Source organism: Linepithema humile, chromosome 2 (genome assembly GCF_040581485.1).
Source record: "Linepithema humile isolate Giens D197 chromosome 2, Lhum_UNIL_v1.0, whole genome shotgun sequence".
Lineage (NCBI taxonomy): Eukaryota > Metazoa > Arthropoda > Insecta > Hymenoptera > Formicidae > Linepithema > Linepithema humile.
This window is the reverse complement of record NC_090129.1, coordinates 17,972,855-17,994,056: the sequence shown is the minus strand read 5'-3', so window position 1 is coordinate 17,994,056 and position 21,202 is coordinate 17,972,855. Positions and strand designations below refer to the sequence as shown.

The following is a 21,202-nucleotide window of genomic DNA, read 5'->3' as shown; positions in this document are numbered from 1 at the left end:
AATCATAGTATATTTTTATCAGATTAACGCGGCACATTTTTTATTCATAAGTCTATTAAGATAATAATTCAAAGTAACAATATTTGTACTAGTAATCAAAGTCATACTCAGTCATTGAATCGAAAAACGAAGGTGAAAAAGCGTTACAGCTGCAAGAAACACGAGAATAAAATAATAAATTGGACGTAACTTGTTTACGAATCATACTTTATGAATAATAAAAATATTCAACAAGAATGTTAACAAGAAGACAACGATAAATGGAAAGAAACGAAAAGTTGACGGGGTGGTTGTAGGGAGGAGGGGGGGGGCTTGAAGGGGGCCGAAAGAAGCCAAAGGGGAATTGGGGTCGTATACAGTGTACACAATGGCAAAGCAGAGTGCATTACGGTTAATACACGAAAAGGACCGGCGCGGTCGTTTAGCCGGCGATCTCGGCAGTTACTGCGCCTCGCGCGAGGGATAAATCATCTCTCCCGACGCCGCCACGCCTACCCGGAGGACGCGGAAAGAGCGACTCTCCCCTATAGAGCACGGTAACGTACGACGGGCGGTGGACAACGACGTTACCGCGTCCTTTGCGGTCGATGAGAACGAGCCGGCGGCTTCCGGGAGAAGCGGAAATCTAATAATCGTACCGCGGATGCGCACCGGAAGGTGAGATTTGCGGCGGCGGCGGCGGCGTCGCTCCCGATTGTCACTCGGTCGAGCTGGAAGAAATGCAATAATTCGGGATTGCTGTTTAACATTATATTTTTTATATTTAAAAGTTAAAAAAGTGTAAAATTCTCTATCATTGTTTTTGTAGTGGAAAAAATTTACGTCGAATAAAGACACTTTAATAACTATATCTACTAAAAATATCTAAAAAGAGAATTAATAAAGTCTAGTTTGATAAAGAGAGAGAGAGAGAGAGAGAGAGAGAGAGAGAGAGAGGGAGGGGGGTGATAGAAAAAGAAAGAGAGGGAAGGAGAAAGACAGTCTGATATTGATAAAATAATTATGAATTAATTTTCTACATTTAGTTCGACGGTCTTATTTTCGAACCTTGTTTGTATTCAATATAATTTCTGTTGGATATAGAAAAACTAAAATCCGCTATATTTAACTAATTGTAAGCAGCACAGAAATGCAAATATAAATTGAAATAATTCTAAAATTGAATTGTCACCTAAACAAAAATCGTCGTTTATTTCAAGAATAAGAAGGTATTAATTGACACAAAATAAGTCAGGAGGCAAAATAATCATAGTTCTTTCATTTCAGAGAACATAAAAATATGTAAAATAAATCTGGCTTATTATAATTGTTATAAATCTGTACGAAGCAAAATCTGAAATTTTTGTATTTTGTTTTACACGTGCTTCTGTGTTGTATAAAAAAAATTTGAACTTCTCACCACTTATTTAACTTAAATTATCGTTTATTTTTTTCCATCTTAAATGTGCCGTAATTGAATGAAACTAATCCCCTACTGATTACTCGCCGACATCAAACCGTTTGTTGCCGCCGAGCGTAAAACTGGAAGGAACGTTTTAATCCGCGCGTTCGCCATGGGCGTGTCGCAGAGTCAACCGCGGGAGAATAACGCGGTCTATTTCCCACACTCGTCGCGGCCAAGAGGAAAGATTTTCCCATTTTTCCCGAAAGGGCCGTGAAATTGGGCGGACAAATCGCGGCTCGAGAGAGCGTAGCGAATACCCGCAATTCCCTGCCCTGTTCCCGACGTTTGTTCGAATGTGGTTCTACGTTCTCGTTCTACTTGCGGTTGACGTAGTTCTGTCTAAAGTCATTAAGCGCAATTGCGATAAATTTATTGGCGCACGAATTGATTCCGATAAATTAATGATTCAATAATATTGATTAACTTTAATTATAGTTTAAATGATTTATTATTTATTTGTAAATCTTCCTAGTTCTGGAGATACGTGAAAAATTAGTTTTCATTTAGATCGGATTGGAGTTAAGTGAAGTAAAATAAGTCTGAATAAAATAAAATTAATGTCTTTTTTTTGTCTGTAAAGATATAGTGAAGAAATTAAGAGGGAATACTTTATCGGGCGTTGAAATCGCCAAATTTCAACATGTAACGTGCGATTGTTGTGTTTTTTCTTATGAGCAGACTATTATTTGTTAATTTGGTCCTGAAGCATTTGGATCAATCTTTTCTATTTGTATTACCTAAAATTATAATTGTAAATTAATGTTTTATAATGTCGAGAATTTCACATCTTTGTAGCAATGCATAATATTTATTTTATTGTGATTAAATTAATAATTTCTTACAAAAATTAAATTAAACATGTTTTACGTAAAAATATTTGATGTATGGTATAATAATTTCGGATTTGTTTAATAGACAGTGTTATTGTTTTTTACGTAACACGCTTAAAAATATGTGATACAAAATTTGATTTGTTTGATTTTGACAAACGAATATTCAATTTGCGTGCTGTATCAAACTGTATTTTGTCTGACAAAAAAGTAAGCGGATTTATCTACAAAATCTGAAATTACTTATTATGCAATCCAATGTTATAAAATGATTTTAAATATGACACGTTCTATTTTTTTACTTTTATCGCCCATACATTTTCTTCCTATTTTATTTTTGCTCACTTCCAAATCAGTTATCTTCCTGTATAAATTTAGACATTCAATTCATCACTAAAACTGACAACCAAACTTATAAAGCGATCCAAATTTGTTTACATGATCCATACAATTTATGTTTTTTCAAAATTAGATTAATTTATACTTCCTTCTATTTTTTTTCATTTTTATCTTTTCTTTTTTATTCAGTCTTAATTAATTACTTCCTGATATGCATTTAACCGTTCAATTTCAGCTGTCAATACCAAACTTATCATCAAGTCCAATTTGTATTCTAATCCTTCGATCACGAATTAAAGAATTAAACAAGTTTTTAAATATGACTCACTCTGTAATATTGATAATGACAGAAATAATTTCCAATGAATAAGATAAATATTTAACGATTGCTAAGAAAATATAGTTGTTAAGTTCAATTTTTTGTTAAAATTTGTATAAATAGAAAGATCACCATAAGAAAGTTAAATTAAGTCTCAAACGATTAAGATAATCTTTGCTAGTTGCGGTAACTTGTGAGGTTTTTTTTAAGGAGAGAGAGAGAAAAAGCGCTTATTGCCTTTAATCGCAAAAGCTTGCATTTTTTACCGCAAAGTGCTGACATAAAAGTTTCCGCATTTATTTCTTAAATAATTTTAGTTTGTTGCTTTACCCGATTGCTTTACATGCCGTTGCACTTAGCGACGCAACATGTAAATTTGCAAGTGGTTTCATTTTATCGTGTGTATATTAAGGTAGTTTTCCACCAAGAGACACAAGCGACACAACAGTATTATTCCCTCTGTTGCTCATTGAATATCGAACAAAGACAGAGTGATACTTGTGTCGATTTGTGTCAACTTGTGTCCTTTGCTGGAAAACAACCTAAATAGCCACTGCGTTATAAAATACGCGAGTTGGAATACAAAACAAATTGTGGTCATCCACGGATATTAGTTTTGAGCAATGAAGTGAATGAGATATAATTATCGCGGAAGTTTGTCTTAAATGTTCTACCGATAATCGATCTAAATGAATTATTTGATAGATGAAAAATGAGTGAAACTAAAATTTTTACAAATTTTTAACAACAATATTTATATATGTCTATAACATAACACTTTATATTAATAACTAAAGTTAGCTTAATTACTAACTTTAGTTACTAACTAAAATTAGTAACTTTATATTAATAAATTGTTGGATTTTACATTAATCAAATCACAGATGCTTTTTCACAAAATGCAGAAAACAACTTTTACTACTGAAGAGATCGACAAAAAAAAAAGAAACTAATTATTTTATAATACTATTCCATCTGCTTTAGCGACAACAATTAGAAGTAAAAATAAAGAAAAAAAGATTGAGAGAGAAAGAACGAGGGGAAAAGGTGGAAGAAGAGAGTCTAGAGGGGATGAAGCTGGCTAAAGGAGAAGAGAGGAAGGAGGTCGACGTAGCCGAGGGATGACGCCGAGCCAAAGGAAGACGCGTGGGGCGAGGAGAGTTCCGGCGGGGGAGAAAGGGGGAGAGTTTAATGTTCCCCTCCAGTGGGTGACTCGAGGGTGTAATTGCCGTAGTGGGCGGAACGGAGCGAGCATAGCGCTAATGGGCGTGGTTCACTGATTACACCGCGTTGATACTGATATCCTGGCTACCAGCGGCTAACCAACTTCCTCCATCCAGCCTATTCGGCCACCGTACCCTCTTCCCTCGTACATCCTATTTGCCGCGTGGGATCGTCCTTGCGCGGACGATGACGACGACGACGATGACGCAGTGACAGTTACTGCGAAATTTCGTCGACGCCGCTTACAATTAGATGTGGTATTCCCTTTTCCACCTTCCATTCTGTTCCTACTGCGCCTCGCTCGTCTCGCAGCTGATAGAACGTACAGCTGATACGACGTAGCCAACATTGCTCCGATGTCAAAACACACCAAGATATTCTCTTTTTAGAACAATTAGATACAATTGTGATTTTCTTGTTAGAGTTTCATAAAGAGAAACAATTATTTAGAAAGAAATCAGTGATCTTGTATGAAAGGTAGAGTAAGTTGATAACTGAATACAGTAGTGCGAAATGAATTTAATATTATTCGTGCTCTTTTATTATTATGTAAAAAATAAATAAGAAATTTAGAATCTTTAGAAATTAAATAAATAAGATAAATAAGAAAATGGATAGAATTTAATTGATGAATTAATTACTGCAATTAAGGACATTTAAATGACGTTAATTGTAATATAAAATCAAGAAAGAGATTATTCTTTATACGGAAAATTGCTTTCTAAACTGAAAGCTCGGCAACTGACAAACTTGCTAATGCCAATCGAACGAATCGATCAGTATGATGACGATAAACTGAGAGTGCGAACGGCAAGGAAGAAATAAAGAAACGGGCGTCGCAATAGGGCCGAGAGACGATTGTCGACTCGATGAACGAGACGTGGCCGTCCGTGCCATCGGCGATCCACGCCCCGCTGACTGGACTGTTTTTTATTGTACCGCCGCACCCGAAAGATCGACCCAAAGCTGCAGGACATTTCCTCTTTCGTCGTACAGGGAGAGAAGATCTTGCGAGGCGGGGGCGGACGAGCGCGCGCCGGAGTCCCGCGCGCTTAGTCCATCCGGTCGATCTGCCGGCGGCTGTGCCAAGGGCGCGGGGGCGAACTGGCTAGAAAAGTCACCGTGTCGACTTTTTGCACATTGCCGGTGCACCGGGGCGACATAGTCCTTGATTGGCGAGAATCCACGTCACAACCGATTTCAACCACGATTACGCTAACAACATTAGCGTTAAATGCGATAAATGTAAGAAAATTTGGGAAATTAAAACATGTAGAATAAATATTTGTCAATTTCAATGCGTATTACACAAATTGCGCGTAATTAAAAAAAAAAAAATGTTTTTAAATTAATAAATTTTCAATTGACAAGCAATATGCAACAATTATTAATGTAAATTAATATACGCGCAATAAAATACGTAAGAAAAACAGGATTCAATAATGACTTGCTGGTTTGAAAAAAATGTTCTTATTGAAACTTTTACGATGAGATGCACTTTTACTTGGCACACGCCACAATCTATTAGCGGAACGATCTATTGGCGAATTAAATTTGTACAACCAGCGAACGAGATCGGCGAGCGCTCGGACTCGTAACTTTCTTACGGTGTCATCGCGACGCGCTTTCGATTTCCGCCCGGTCATCGAGTCTCATTTAAAGAGGAGGCGATTCTTGTTAAGCGGCAAAACCGAAAGATCGACTGCCTGACCCCCCAGGCGATACGCCCACTCGATACCGCGCTTTGATCCACGGACAAATATCTTCTCGTTTGCCATTTAGTTTCTCGTTTGCCATTTAATTGACTTAAGCTTCACTGTTTTACTACGTAGCTACCGTAACATTTATAATGTATATATTCAAATATTTCAATATTATTTTGAATATTGCAATTAGTACATAAAACATTTTAAGAGCAAATTTATTCAAATTTGTGACAAAAATTCATAAAAATATAAAAGGCTAAATATAATTGCAACCTTTTCATTCAAATTTTTGATACCCGAGTCTTTGAAAACCCATAAAAATTGGTTGAAAATTTTTAAATTAAATGTAAGATAAGATTTTATTCTTATGTAGATTACATGCTTGTTATAAAAAAACATTACACTTTTAATGTAATTAAAAACAACTTATGTTTTAATATTCTATTGCAGAATTTTTGTTTCAGCCTTTAATAATCTTTTTACAATAAATGCTTATTGTTATAATAAGCGTGAATAACACCGCTGTAATTAGATGTCAAATTTCTTGCATTTAGAAAAAAAAACAATTTCTTTATAAGTTACATTATTAGACAAAAATAATGTTTAATGCATTGATAGAATATTCTTTACAGCAATGTATGCTGTAGCTTAAGTGGTTGTGAAAGTGGTTAAGATATTATATATGTATATTGAGAGAAACTTTGAATCGTTACGCTCGGTAATCGATATGAGCGATGGAGCATAAACGAGTAATTAAATTAATAATGAAACCGTGGGTGTCTGATTACTGTATGCTTTCGGCATACGCCGGTTCGGTTAAGACGAAGAGAAACAGGGGTGTCGAAGAGGCGCGCATTAGCGCTTCGTTTATTATTCATGTGTGAGAGTTAAGCGCGCGTCATGTATCCACTTGTAATTTCCGCGCGCACACACAACACGAATTTCATTTCGACGCGTGCACGCAAGGAAATTGTCGCTCACGCTTGCGTTTCACCCCTGGGATCGTTTCATTTGTGCACCCCGCAGCAAAATTGCACACTCCGTCCAGCGCGGACAGCTTTTGGTAATATTCATTGAATGGGAACATTGTTGAAAGTCTAACACGAAGGCGTACAAACTTGGTGCAAGCTGCGTTTCGTGTAAAAATAAATTCACGTGCAAATTATAACCCTGCATTCATTCTTCAATAACCTTTATTTATTCTTCGATAACAAATGTGGTATTTTATATCTTAGTGAAATAGTAAGTATTGCTATTAAATGGCAGATAATCTTGGATCTGATGGGAAATATGTATTTATTGGAAGCTTAAATAGTACATGCAATGTTGCCATATTTTTTAACATGCATATGCATAATGTATATTATATATATATATATTTTATCATTTAACAAAAATATTTATTTCTTTCGTACGAGTAATTGTGTAAAATATTTTATACATTACAAGTTTGATAAAACTGATAAATATCTGTATAATTAAAAATAACTAAATAACATATTATTAATTTTTGAAATAATTTGATAGAAGATTAAAAGACCGAAGACTCGTCATATGATACACAGGATCTCTCACTTGGACGAGAATTTCTTCTCGTCCCTGCACTGGGTGCATTCGAGTAATGGGTGTGACCGCGATCGTATCGCTCGAGTTTGTTTAAATAATCGGACGTTTCGAGACCGGACAGCATATCTTCGTGTCGGCATCTGACTAGCCAATATGTATGATAATTTTGACATGCCTACACCTCATAATGGAGCCCTACTATGTGCGCGCCCTTGGTCTTCATTCCTCGCTTTGTTCTGTATATGTCTTCCACGCAAATCTTCAACGCATATTAAAATAAAAATCTAAAATTCTTGTAGGATTTTTATAGATGTATTAATTTATGTGTTCCTTGCTCTCTTAATTATGCAGTCAGTTTGAAAGTACAGTTTGTACGGAATAAATACACTTAGGAAGCGCTTGATCATTGGAAAATCTGAATTATAAATTACGCATACTACTCAACAAAAATTAATTTTACTTTACTTTCAAAAGAAACGCGAAAGTAACGAACGGAATCATGTCGCGATTTTGTAACGCCGCGATGCGCGAAATACACAAACGCGAAATTATTCTGTTACTGCTTGTTCACGTGTAAAATTGTAACAATTATCGTAATATATGGCATAAATACATTTTATTGGATTTAATTCCAATGCTAAAATTTTAAATTTTTAATACACTGCATTTAATGAAAAATACATAGTACTTCGATTTTCTTAAGCAAACGTAAGGATTATTTTGCGCGTGTTCTAACATCAAAATATACTCGTTAGAATTATAATCTGCTTAAATGTGACCGCCAAATTGTGATCGACGCTGTTAATTACGAACATACAAATTAAATAATATGTTCCAGTAATCGTGTTTTACTTTAATTGACACTTTTGAAAAAAATTGCGTTTGTCATGTACTTTTAAAATGAATGAGTAATTGCAAAACATTCGCGCTCTGTTTTCTGAAATGTGCTGTAGAAATAATCTTGATTGTTAGCGGAAAAGCAATAAGCGCGGTGTCACAATATTTCAACTAGACGTCAACTTCATGCGCAGCGGATTTTATATTCAAATGCAACTTGTTTAACGAAAATAAAGTGATACTGTGTGCATTGTTTTTGACGATCTATACAGTTTCTATGGCGCGTTAATTCAGAAGTTGAACTAAGATCTGAATCAAAAGTATATATATTAAATCTATATGTACGAATAATATAATTAAATATAATAAAAAAAGAAAAAAAAATTAGAGTGTATAGAAGATATTAAAAATTATATAAAAGTAGTTAAAGTAAAATAAATTAAATTAATCAATTTTATTAAATCCGATTTGATCGACATGATAAGTGCTTTAGAAAACTGTTTAGTATTTTGTTTTTAATATTTTCAATTCTATCTGTATTTTGATCATAATATTTCACTTATTGTGGTATATTTTGCTTTAAGTGCCTACAAAATTTCATTAAAAATATCTTGGAAAATGTGAATATTACAAACAAAATAGTACAAATAAGAGTTTTTCAGGCAGCACAAATAAATTGGAGAATGTTTAGAGAATTGTAAAAATAAATTGCATATTTTTCAAATATTTAAAATACATTCTACTATATTTGTAGTCTAAGAATGTATTTTTTTATGTGCAAGCTTTTGATTTTTTTGTAAGTATTGAAAATAAAATTATCTAGTATGTAATAAATTCATTTACAAAATACTTTTAGTGTACTTTATTAGTATATTATTGATATATTTTGTTTCAATTGTAAAAAAATTAACTTTACCAATTGTTAGTAAGTAAGATCGCAAAAACAAACATATCTTGTGAAAAAATTGTCTTTACCACAGAGAAAAGTTTGAGAAGATTATTTCAGAGTGGTGAACAGAGGTCGGTAAATAACAAACACTGAATGGTCGCTCTCAGGCTTCACTCTGTCGATATCAGCAACTGTCTGATAAGTTTATTCGATGGATCGTTTGGCGACAGCACGCGTCGTACCATTATCGTGTTAACCTCAAAGATCATCTGTTACTATTTCATATTTACTCATTATAAAACTTCTGATATTTTGAAACATTCATCTTTTTGCGAGTTCTTTTTTTTGTAAAACATGTGTTATAATAGTGCAATGCTTGAAACTTCTAATTTGTCGCGTGACTTTTTACGTGCATGTGAAAATGGTGACATGAGTAGAGTAGGTATTCTTGTTGACAAATATAGAATTCGCGATTGGAGCCACTTTCGGCACTTTGCATCTGGAGACACTGCATTGCACGTGGCAGCAAGAGCAGGAAATTTGAATGTGGTGACGTATCTGTACGAATGTTTTGACATGCCGGAATTTAAAGTTAACGTTACCAACAAAGATATGAAAAGGCCTTTGCACGAAGCTGCACAATTTGCGCAAGACAACGTTTTGAAATATTTACTGGAGAAAGGTGTTTAACGTATTTTTTTTTTAAATTATTTACTTGCCGCATAAATCATAGTTCGGGGTGTTTACGATAATTCAAGTTCGAGTTAGTTTCACTAGGACCGAAAAATGAGATAGACATAACCATCTAGAATCTTTATGATTTATGACAACTCAACGCTGTCTTGTATTGCTTGAGTTAAATTAATTGAATTTGTTGAGTTTATAGAGCAAATTTTATTGTAATAAAAAAATGTTAACTGCAAATCAGTCTATGAAAGAAACAAATAATGTTGGTATGTATGTTGGTATACCTCTTTAATAGATATAATTATATATATATGTATATAATTATATTTATTAAACTCAACAAATTCAATGAATTTAACTCAAGCAATACAAGACAGCGTTGAGTTGTCATGAATCATAAAGGTTCTAGATGGTTATGTATATCTCATTGTCGGTCCTAGTGAAACTAACTCGAACTTGAATTATCGTAAACACCCTCGCTCTTAAGGGGAGTCGTCTGTTTTACCAACTTTTTAAAAATGCACTTTACTTTTTTTTGGCAGTATAAAATGAAAAATCCTTTTCTGTAATTAAAGTACATATGCTAATACAGTGCGGACGGTCAATTTGAAAGAATTTTTCATTCTACACAGCCAAAAAAAGTAAGATGTATTTAAAAGAAATCGGTAAAACAGACGACTCGGTAAAACAGAATCCTTTTAATTAGGTACACACACAATATAGTAATTCTTTAGCATTTTTTTTATTTTATCTAATTTATTTATTTTGGAGAATATATTCAAAATTAAAAATTACCTTACTTATATCATGTATTTTAAAATTAACTCATTAATTTTATCTTGTTAATTAATGCCAAATTATATTATTATATTAAATAATATCAAATTAAAATATATAAAGTATAGATTTGCTTGGTATTAATATACTATACATATATACTTTGTTCAACCCATAAAGGTGCATTGGTGGATGCTTTAAAGCGTGGTGATTGGACACCTCTGATGCTTGCGTGTACTAAAAGTGGTCATGCTGCATGTCAATGCATCAGTGCCCTTTTAGCCGCTAACGCTAACGCACATTTGCGTAACAAGGATGGCTGGACTCCTTTGCTCATCGCTTGTCGAGTTGGTGACGAGAATGTGGTCAATTTATTATTGAAGCATTCGCCGAAATGCATTGATGATCGAAGCAACAATGGTCGCAACGCATTGCACATTGCCGGTAATCACATACCTATATTTAAAACATTATAAGTACTTGAAAGTACTTGAAAAACAATTCTATTGAGAGAGAGAGAGAGAGAGCGATTATCCCAGCGTTTAAAGGAATCCTCGAGTCCTGTTTTACCGACTTTTATTTTTTGTGAAATTTTTTTTTTTTGGCTACGTGGAATAAAAAATCCTTTTTTATAATTAAAGTTTGTATGCTAATAGTATAGAAAACGGTTGATTTGAAAGGATTTTTTATTTTACGTAGCCAAAAAAAGAATTTTACGAAAAATAGAAGATAAAACAGGTCGGTACCTGAAAAAAAAAGTTATTTATTATTGTTTTTATAAAATCACAAATCCTTTTGTGTGAGTAAAGTACACATGCTAATTGTTCGGCGGCTGGTCAAATTAAAACCAAAAAAAGAAAAAAATTGGAAATTTTACCGACATGCGTTGGTTTATACAAATTATTTTTTTAGGACTCCGAGATAACTGCACGGGATGACTCTCCTTAACTGCAAAAATTCTTTTTGAAGTGTAACAGAAACACTGTAAAACCCTTTGCTCAAAAGTCAAAACTTTATTAGTTATTATACAGGGTGGTCCACATAATATTTTAAATATTTCTTCAATTTATTTTTTGGTATAAATTTTTCAAATACAGTTTAGTAGTATACTAAACTATATTTCTCTTTGCCACTATTTTTATATTATTTTTTATGTTTATTTTAGAATAGATTAATATTATTGAAATCTTTAAATTCTAAAAAATTAGAAATTAATATTATTTTACATATAGTGATTCTTCTCAATTCTTTTGTTGGCAGCATTTCACGGGCACCAAAAAGTGATTAATTTACTCACTGCATCAAATACGAACCTCCTGAACGCACAAGACTCTGCAGGCTCCTCGCCGCTTCATGAAGCTGTGAAACATGAAAATATGAATGCAGCGATATGTCTCATACATTTGGGCGCTAATGTCAGTCTAGTAAATAATATTAATCAGACTATCTTGCATGTTGCCGCGCTAGCTGGCAATGTGAAAGCTGTAGAATACATTTTGAAACATCACTTGATTGATGTGAATTGCGAAGCTTCCTGTGGGATCACTCCACTGATGATAGCTCGAAGAAATAATTGTAGCAACATTATTCAGATTTTGATTAGATTTGGCGCTAAATAATAAAAATCGTTTATAATAAATACTTGTTTTATTATTATCAAATCTTTCTTACAATTAGAATTTTTTTTTAAAACTAGCAGATTAAATTATAAGTAATGTAAATTTAAAATCAAATGTAAAACGAAATTTACCGAAACGATGTAATATTTAGTATGTAATAACATTATTTAATTATATTATTATAAATGGAATTTTTTATAATAACATATTTTTAGTACATTCGAATGTTGTACTGTGCACGTAAATATACATATTTATTATTTTTTCCTGCGGTAGTCGCTGCCTATGAGGCGAGCTATCGGGTAAATTTTCGTCGCTATTTTGCATAGGATTTTGTGTGGCGCGATTTATCGCGCCTGGTATCCAATTAATTAGTATCTTTGCCGTTACGATTATTGTTTGCCGTTTAGTACCGAGAACGACGAAGTTGGATGTGTTACCGAAATAGCACGTTGCAGCATTTGAAGCTATAACCATGCTGCCAATCTGACAAACTACTGTAAAAATATGATAGAATATTGATGAACTGTAATAAACAGGCAATATGTACATATTTATTTTTCAGAAAAAAAATTGACGGAATATCTAATCGGCACAATGTTGAGAGAACGTTTCAATGATATTCTAAGATCAATTTATCATCTGCGAGAGAAATGTCTATGCTGTCAGCACAGACATAGACCGGATGAAAATGTCTTTACAGTTGATATTAGCAGGACTATACTATACCCATCTAACACAATTATGGAATTCGGATTCATCATGGCATTAATGCTACTTAAATTTATATGTGGGCCAAAATTTTTCCATTTAAAAAAGTTTTTCTTATTCTCTAGGATACCAAATATTTGTATAGAATAATTAAATAAAACGACTATTTTTTAAATGAATATTTTGATGTGTATGTATTTTAAGAAGAACAATTATTAATAGTAACAATTATTAATACATACCATTTATTAATATTCATCTCAGTCTTTAATTATACTTAATTATACTAAATTATTATATGCAACTTCAAAAATGCGTTACTTCCATATCCAAAATTAAATACCGCAAATTGAACATCATAAAAGCATTGATAGCATCAAGTGAGTAATCCAAAAATTTTTATATAAGCATAATATTAGAATAATAAAATAACGCAATTTCATAGATGTTTGCAATAGTAATTTAGAAAATTGATACATTATTTATACATTTGCTAAGTACAATAAATGTACAAGTTACACGTACGAACAAGCTAAACGTAGAAATACAAGAAATAAAAATTATAGTAAAATATTGTGCTGAATAACTCGTTGACAAATTTTGTCCCTGAACTGAAGAGTTAATTGCTAATTTTTTAAATTGTTTTATCTTGTGAAACTATAAATATAGTTTATAAATTTAAAACAGACTACATATAAGTAAAATATATCAAATATATTGAATATATCAACTATATTTAATAAATTTCAAAAATGTAACTTTATATTTTTTGTAATACGTAAATTTATAAACATATTTATAATTTTATAAACATAAAACGAATTATTACACGTCAAAGATACATTATTTTCTGTGCATTATAAATTGTTTAAATTACCAAAGTCAAGATTGCCTTTTGTCGTGGTGCCTGGTTGTCGTGATATTATCGTCGTTAACATCATTCACCTTACGATAAACCTATATAAAATTTATAAATATTTTCTTGTGAAACATCTTATCTGACTATTGTTTGCATTTGTTCTACTAAAACTCGACTCGACAAAGTTAAAATTAATTATATGCACGTATATAATTGTATTAACAATAAAACTTACTGTCACTTACTTTTTTCCTTACTTTTTTTCTTATGTGGTTGACTTTCCAGCTATTTCATACCTTCTTTTCGTACTTGGTGGGTTCTTCAGATGTGTATTTACAATATGATCGTTTAATTTTGTTAATTCAATACCAAGTTCCTTTTCGGCGGAACAAAGATGACATCGCACTTGAAAATCTCCGCTGATGTCGCAGTATTTCCAGGCCCAATCATTGACGTTTTGGTTATAAAAAGGTGTATTCTCAAATTTCTCATGGTACAAAGACATATGTATTCGTAACGATGTTTTATCTATCACTTCAGTATGCAAATTTTTGCAGTGAAAACATTGTAAATTATTTTCGGAATAATACTTGAAATGTATCCATGGGTAATCTGTCAACATTTTTTCGTATATTGAAACTTCGATATGATGTCCTTTTAAATGTTGATTAAACTTTGTAATGTCGATATAAGATTCTTGAAAATTGTCGCAAAAGTTGCATTTTGCTTGAAAATGAGGCGTGTGTAATGTGTAATTGTGCAATAGTTGTTCCTTATTTGTGACCTTAGTTGGCATACGCATATTTTCCAATTCGTGCTTTGCAATATGCGATTTTAATGATTGTGCAATTTGAATTCTTATATAGTCAAAGCAATCATTCACTATGCACATCATCCCAAAATTACCATGTTGCGTGTAACATTTGTCTCTAGTCCTCTTTGCTTCATGATATGCCAATTGTTCTGGAGAATGCAATTTTATGTGGTTGCCAAAATTTTCATACGAAACATGCATTTGACAAACGTCACATGCTTTAAATAATGAATTATAATATATATACGAGTTTTCTTCTAACTTTTCGTTTGCTGCTTTTTTAAAATATTTTATATGTTTTTCTGAACGTAAATGCGATAGAAATTGACTATTGTCGAAGTATTGGAAACTTTCTTTGCAGTCCCTGCACTTTGCTCGAAATTTCTCTTTGTGAATTCTTTCAAAATAATTCCACACATTGTCTTTCGTTAAGATAAGTCGTGACATTGTGTCTGACTAGCCGCAGATAACTGAATACGAGTCTTACATATAGGAGCCTTTATACCGAAAAGTGTTTTATAAAAGAAAATAAAAGAAGAAACATGATATAGTTTTTCTTTTAAATGAAAATATTGATACGTCGGTCAAGTTTATTCTACAGATATCGAGAGATATCGTGACATCTCACGGCCACTTTGCATAGTAGTGGCACTTTGTATAAGACATGTTACAACTGATCCTTAAAACAAATAATGTTTAAAGAAATATTATATATTTAATTAATTGTACCTTAAATAATTACTATATCAAAGAAATCCTTGTAATGCCGAATTTATTGATATTGTGATAAATGCAATTTATACACTGAGAGAAAAGAAAAATAGCAGTAATCATTATTTATATTAAAAATTGAAAAAGAAATGGAGATAAAGAACTGATGCAGAATCGAATTGCTTCAAAATCTTCTTTATTTAGTGATATCATAAACGTTTCGATTGATATTTAATCATCCTTAGTACATATTCTTTAAATTTGTGTAACAAGATGATTGATTGTGATGTTAATATTAAAATAGTATCACAATTAAAGGTGTGCATATTATTTATGTGAGAATTATAAATTAACAATGTTCAAATATACAAAAAAGTCCTATACCATTTTGCAAACAACCACGTAAAATTTCGAGTAATTAATTAAAAAAGATTGGCCAATAAGCGCGCGATCTCGGACACGACAGCGCGCGCGAGACGAAAAGTTATTGTTTATGCGTCGCCTTTTTGTGCCGTCTTCCGCCCGATTCGTCGCGAGCAGCAGTCGCGCGTTTCGGGCAGGCGATGGGCCGTACGCCCAGATGTGTCAACAACGGCGCGCGTTATCGCCACCGCCGCTACGGTCAGCCCACTGCCCGATCGCGCGCTTATTGGCCAATCTTTTTTAATTAATTACTCAAAATTTTACGTGGTTGTTTGCAAAATGATAGTGAACTTTTTTGTTCAGAATAACGAAATCTACTTGTATCTTTTTGGTGAGACACGTTATGACAGACACCCTGTGTATTGAAATATCTCAACATTATTTATACTGCTTTTTGGCAACACAAATATTTTAATAGATGTTCTAACTATGTGGTTGGTTATTTTTGGCAATACTATACATATGAGATTATTATATTACTAACCTATTACTAACAATTTTTAAAAACATAAGTATCACAATTATAATTATATTAGAATGCTATTATAATCTAAATATCACACACCTTTCTTTCAGTGTGTTTATGTTGATTGCAGAAATATGAAAGTACACTTTTATATGTATCTATAAAATATTTTGTCCGTATGTTATGCAATATATTTATATATTCTTAGCTTACAAAATTAGCAGACAAAAGTGCTTAACCAGCAGCATAATTACTGATAAATTTTCATAATTTATAATGTTAAATTATTATTCCCCTGTATTACACTTGTATTAAACAAGCAAATAAAAAATTACTGAATAAAAGAAACAAATAAGATAAGAGTTTTCAATGAACATTTTTTAATTGTATACAGAAATCGTCTTACATCTGTTACAGCATGCATATTAATTAATGAAAGATAAATTTTAATAATAAATTTAATAATAATATTAACTTTTTATTATATTGAAAGGATTATCAATTCTATAAGTTAATATAATTAGAAAATTTAAATTGATATTCTCGTATTTTATCAACAATTATTATTACATTAGTATTATAGTTTGGAAATCTCTAATAATATAATGATAACTAAGTAGTCAATAAATTTAAATTACCAAAAGTACAATAAAAATGTACAAGTTACACGTACGAACAAGCTAAACGTAGAATACAAGAAATAAAAATTATAGTAAAATATTCTGTTGAATAACTTATTGACAAATTTTGTCCCTGAATTGAAGAGTCAGTTGCTAATTTTTTAAATTGTTTTATGTTATGAAACTATAAACATAGTTTATAAATTTAAAACAGACATATAAGTAAAATATATCAAATATATTGAATATATCAACTATATTTAATAAATTTCAAAAATATAACTTTGTATTTTTTGTAATACGTAAATTTATAAATATATTTATAATTTTATAAATATAAAATAAATAATAACACGTCAGAGATACATTATTTTCTTTGCATGTTATAGATTGTTTCAATCACCAAAATCGAGATGGCTTTTTGTCGTGATGCTTGGTTGTCGTGCTACATGATTGTCGTTAACATCATTCACCTTTGAATAAATCTATATAAACATTTATAAATATTTGTTTGTAATACAAATTATCTGGCTATTGTTTGGTTTTGTTCTGCTAAAACGTGACTAACAAAAATTTAAAAATTATATACATGTAAGTATAATTGTATCAAAAATAAGTTCAATAAAACATACTGTCACTTTATTTCTTCTGTGATTGACTTCCTGACGGTCCAGCTATCCCGAGTCGAAATTTAGCACCTATATTGAACCTTAATCTTTTATTTTGAGGTAGGCATAAGAGAGTCAAAGTAGATGTTATGCATTGTATCGTATGTATATAATAGCACCTACTTTGGCGCTACAATATGTCCAAAATTTCCTTTTTTCCTGCTAAAGCTTCAAAGTAGGGTTTAGTTAAAACCCTTCGTTGACCCGCTTTAGACCCTGAAAATATATAGATTCCTTTTTGCCAGCACTACTTTTATGATATTATCAAGAAATTCTAATGATTGCAAATGTTTACAATAAAAAAAAATACTAACTATAATTTTGATTAACGATAATTTTTAATAGCATACAATTTAAAAATATCATCAATCAATACCATTTAGTTGAATTTTATTATCTTTTGAAAATTTGTAATTATTAGAAATTTCTTGATAATATCAAAATATAATATCAAAATTCAACTATTGAGTATTGATTTCTGATATTTTTAAAAATTGTATGCTATTAAAATTATCATTAATTAAAATTATATAGTTCGTAATTTTCTTTATTATTGTGAAGATTTTTGCAATCATTAGAATTTCTTGATAATATCATAAAACTAGTACTGAAAATCCATATACCTTTGTGATTATATTAAAAATATTAAATTAAGATATTAAATATAAAATAAGATATTAAAAACATTACATAATATTTATTGAATTAAATATTATTTATTAAGTATATGTAATACATATAGTTAAGAGTATATTATTAAGTATAGTTAACATGCGTTAAAACAAGTTCAGACAGAAATACTTATACAGAAAAAAGTCCAAATTAAGACTGAAACGTTTGATAATATTGTATCACTTAATAAAGCAATAATCAAAATACAACCACATTATGCATATTGCTTGTATAGTTTTTCATTTTTATTTGAATTTTAACGAGTACATCTAAAATAGTTAACATTTAATAAAAAAATTAATTTAAAAAAATTTTTTTGCGTTGAATTTTTTTTAGATATTATATCACTATTTTGAAGAAGGAAACGGAAAAGTATCAATATTAATGAAAGTTGGAAATGCAACGAATCAAATATTTTCCTTTATGATTAAACATTATAATAACTTTTATAGGTCGAATTTATCTAGTATATATATATACTAGATAAAAGTTCGAGGTTTAATGGAGGAGTTCTCGCAGTAATACAATCTATTTTGTGAGGCTCTATAGGTTTAAAGTAGTATTTCAACGTCAAATTATAGGAGATCAAGTTTTAAAAGAGGAGTTCTAGGTTCTAATTCCGTAAAAATAGGTTCATATAGGCTGTATGAGCATTAAAAGAGACGCTAAATTTCGACTCGGGATGTCACACGCTCTTTTTGTACCTGCCGGCTTGTTCAGATGTGTTTCACAATAATGGTTGAAATCCAATACTTTAACATTAAGTAATATTTTGATGGTACAAAGACTACATCTCACCTCAAAATCACCAATCTTTTTATAATATTTCCACACCCAATTCCAGTCGTAATAATAATGATCATGTCTGTTGATAAAATGCGAATAATGCAAATGGTCTACTAAAAGTTCAGGATAATACGGTAACAATGCTTGACAGATAAGACACATTGATGTATATAGGGCAAAATGCTTAAAATACATCCACGGCCATCCTTCTCCGCATCTTTTTTCATATGAAATAACTTCTGTATGTTTCTTCTTTACATGTTGGCTAAAGTTGGTAGTGTCGATATAACATCCTTGAAAATTGCATAATTTGCATTTTGCTTGAAAATTCTTCAATATTATGTAATTTCGCAATAGCTCACTTTTATCTGTGATATTCCTTGATGTAGATATTACCTCTGTTTGCGTATTTCCAAATAGGTGCAAACGTGTATGAAGCATTACTGATGATAGAAGACAAAGAGATATAGTTTGGTTACAATTTACCAGTTTACACTTCGCCATAAAATCATCAATTAGTGTGCAATATTCTTTTTTATTTATATGTATTTCATACTCTGTCACTTCTGTTGCAGAATGTGAGAAGCGTATGTGATAATGAAAATTTTCGTACGGAACCTTCTTATGACAAACAAAACATACTGATTTTAATTTGTCGAAATATATCTCCGGCGTGTCTCTGATGTTTTCGTTTACTATGGATGTGATGTAGTCGTCATGTTTGGTACGCAAATGCCGCATGAAATTTCCAAATTGGATGTAGGACAAACTTGATTCGCAAATCTTGCACTTTGCTCGAAATTTCTGTTTGAGAATTCTTTCATAATAATTCTACACGTTGTCTTTAGTTAAGGTGAATTGTGACATTGTGTCTGTTTGCGTATTGTTCAATTTTCTCATATGTGTGGTTGATGTGTGATATTTTATTGCTGATGAAAGAGAAAGCGGTACAGTTTTATTACAATTCACCAGTTTGCATTTCACCTCAAAATGACCAATTTCTGTGTAATATTCGTTTTTACTCTTGACCAATTCATAATTTGCCATTTCTGTTGCAAAATGTGAGAAGCGTATGTGATAATGAAAATTTTCATACGGAATATTCTTCTTACAAACTAAACATACTGACTTTAATTTGTCGTAATATACATCCGGTGCTTCACTTAGGTTTTTGTTTACTGTGGAATTGAAAACGTTTTTATGCATGATACGTAAATGTGCTATAAAATTTCCATACTGGACGTAGGCCAAACTTGATTTGCAAATCTTGCATTTTGCACGAAATTTCCCTTCGAAAATTCTTTCATAATGATCCCACACGTTGTCTTCAGTTATCTCCACTTGTGACATTGTGTCTGTTTCAACTGACTAGACGCAGATAACTAAATATGATATACAGAAGTCTTTCTATCAAAAAGTGTTTGATAGAAGAAAATAAAGGAAGAAACATAATATAGTTTTTCTTTTAAATGTAAATATTGAAACGTCGGTCAAGCCTATCCAACAAATATCAAGTGATCCCGAGTCGAAATTTTTAGCCTAGATTAAACCTACAAGTTTTGTCGAATTTGAAGAACCAATGTAAGCTTTAATTCATATATATAGATATAAGATTACATTGGCTATTGCCCTCCTTTGATACTAAAAATTGTTACTTATTGCCGTTTTTTCCATGTGGAAGCTCAAAAGAGTACCTACTGAGAACCTCTAAAAAGGCTCCAGGTTCTATAAATATGTATTTCTAGAAAATAAATATTCAAAATCACTTAATAATCTATTATCTCATATACTCTACTTGCATTTAATGTATGGATCTTGATTTCAATAAACAATATATTAATTATTATAATTTGCTTAACTGTAAATAGGCTACTATAAGCAAATATTATATAAATAATATTCACTTATCTCTTACATATCTATCTGCAGTTAAGTAAATTACATAATTAATGTATTGCGCTTATTGAAATTAAGATATGCATTAAATACAAATAAAGTAAATGTGGTAATAGAATATTAAATAATTTCAAATTATAGGTCAAATATGTAATAAAATATTAAATAAAATTTTGAATTTCAATTGTTTTTTGTTTATTCGAATAAATTTTTAGTTATTTATAATACTAAATATAATACTGAGTTGCACTTAATTTTTAAAAATATTTTTTGCTATTTATTTGTTATTATTTATTTTATATTATAACATTTATTATATTAATCTGAAATAATAAAAAT

General features: G+C 31.2%; 1 protein-coding gene across 1 annotated transcript; it reads left to right on the top strand.

The window, feature by feature from the left end:
* Positions 1-9,345: 9,345 nt before the first annotated feature.
* LOC105679001 (ankyrin repeat domain-containing protein 16-like) lies at positions 9,346-12,755 on the top strand. The gene is made up of 3 exons (XM_012378769.2): positions 9,346-9,836; positions 10,799-11,062; positions 11,879-12,755. The coding sequence occupies exons 1-3, from the start codon at positions 9,509-9,511 to the stop codon at positions 12,235-12,237; spliced, it is 951 nt and encodes a 316-aa protein (XP_012234192.1). The 5' UTR covers positions 9,346-9,508; the 3' UTR covers positions 12,238-12,755.
* The last annotated feature ends 8,447 nt before the right edge of the window (positions 12,756-21,202 follow it).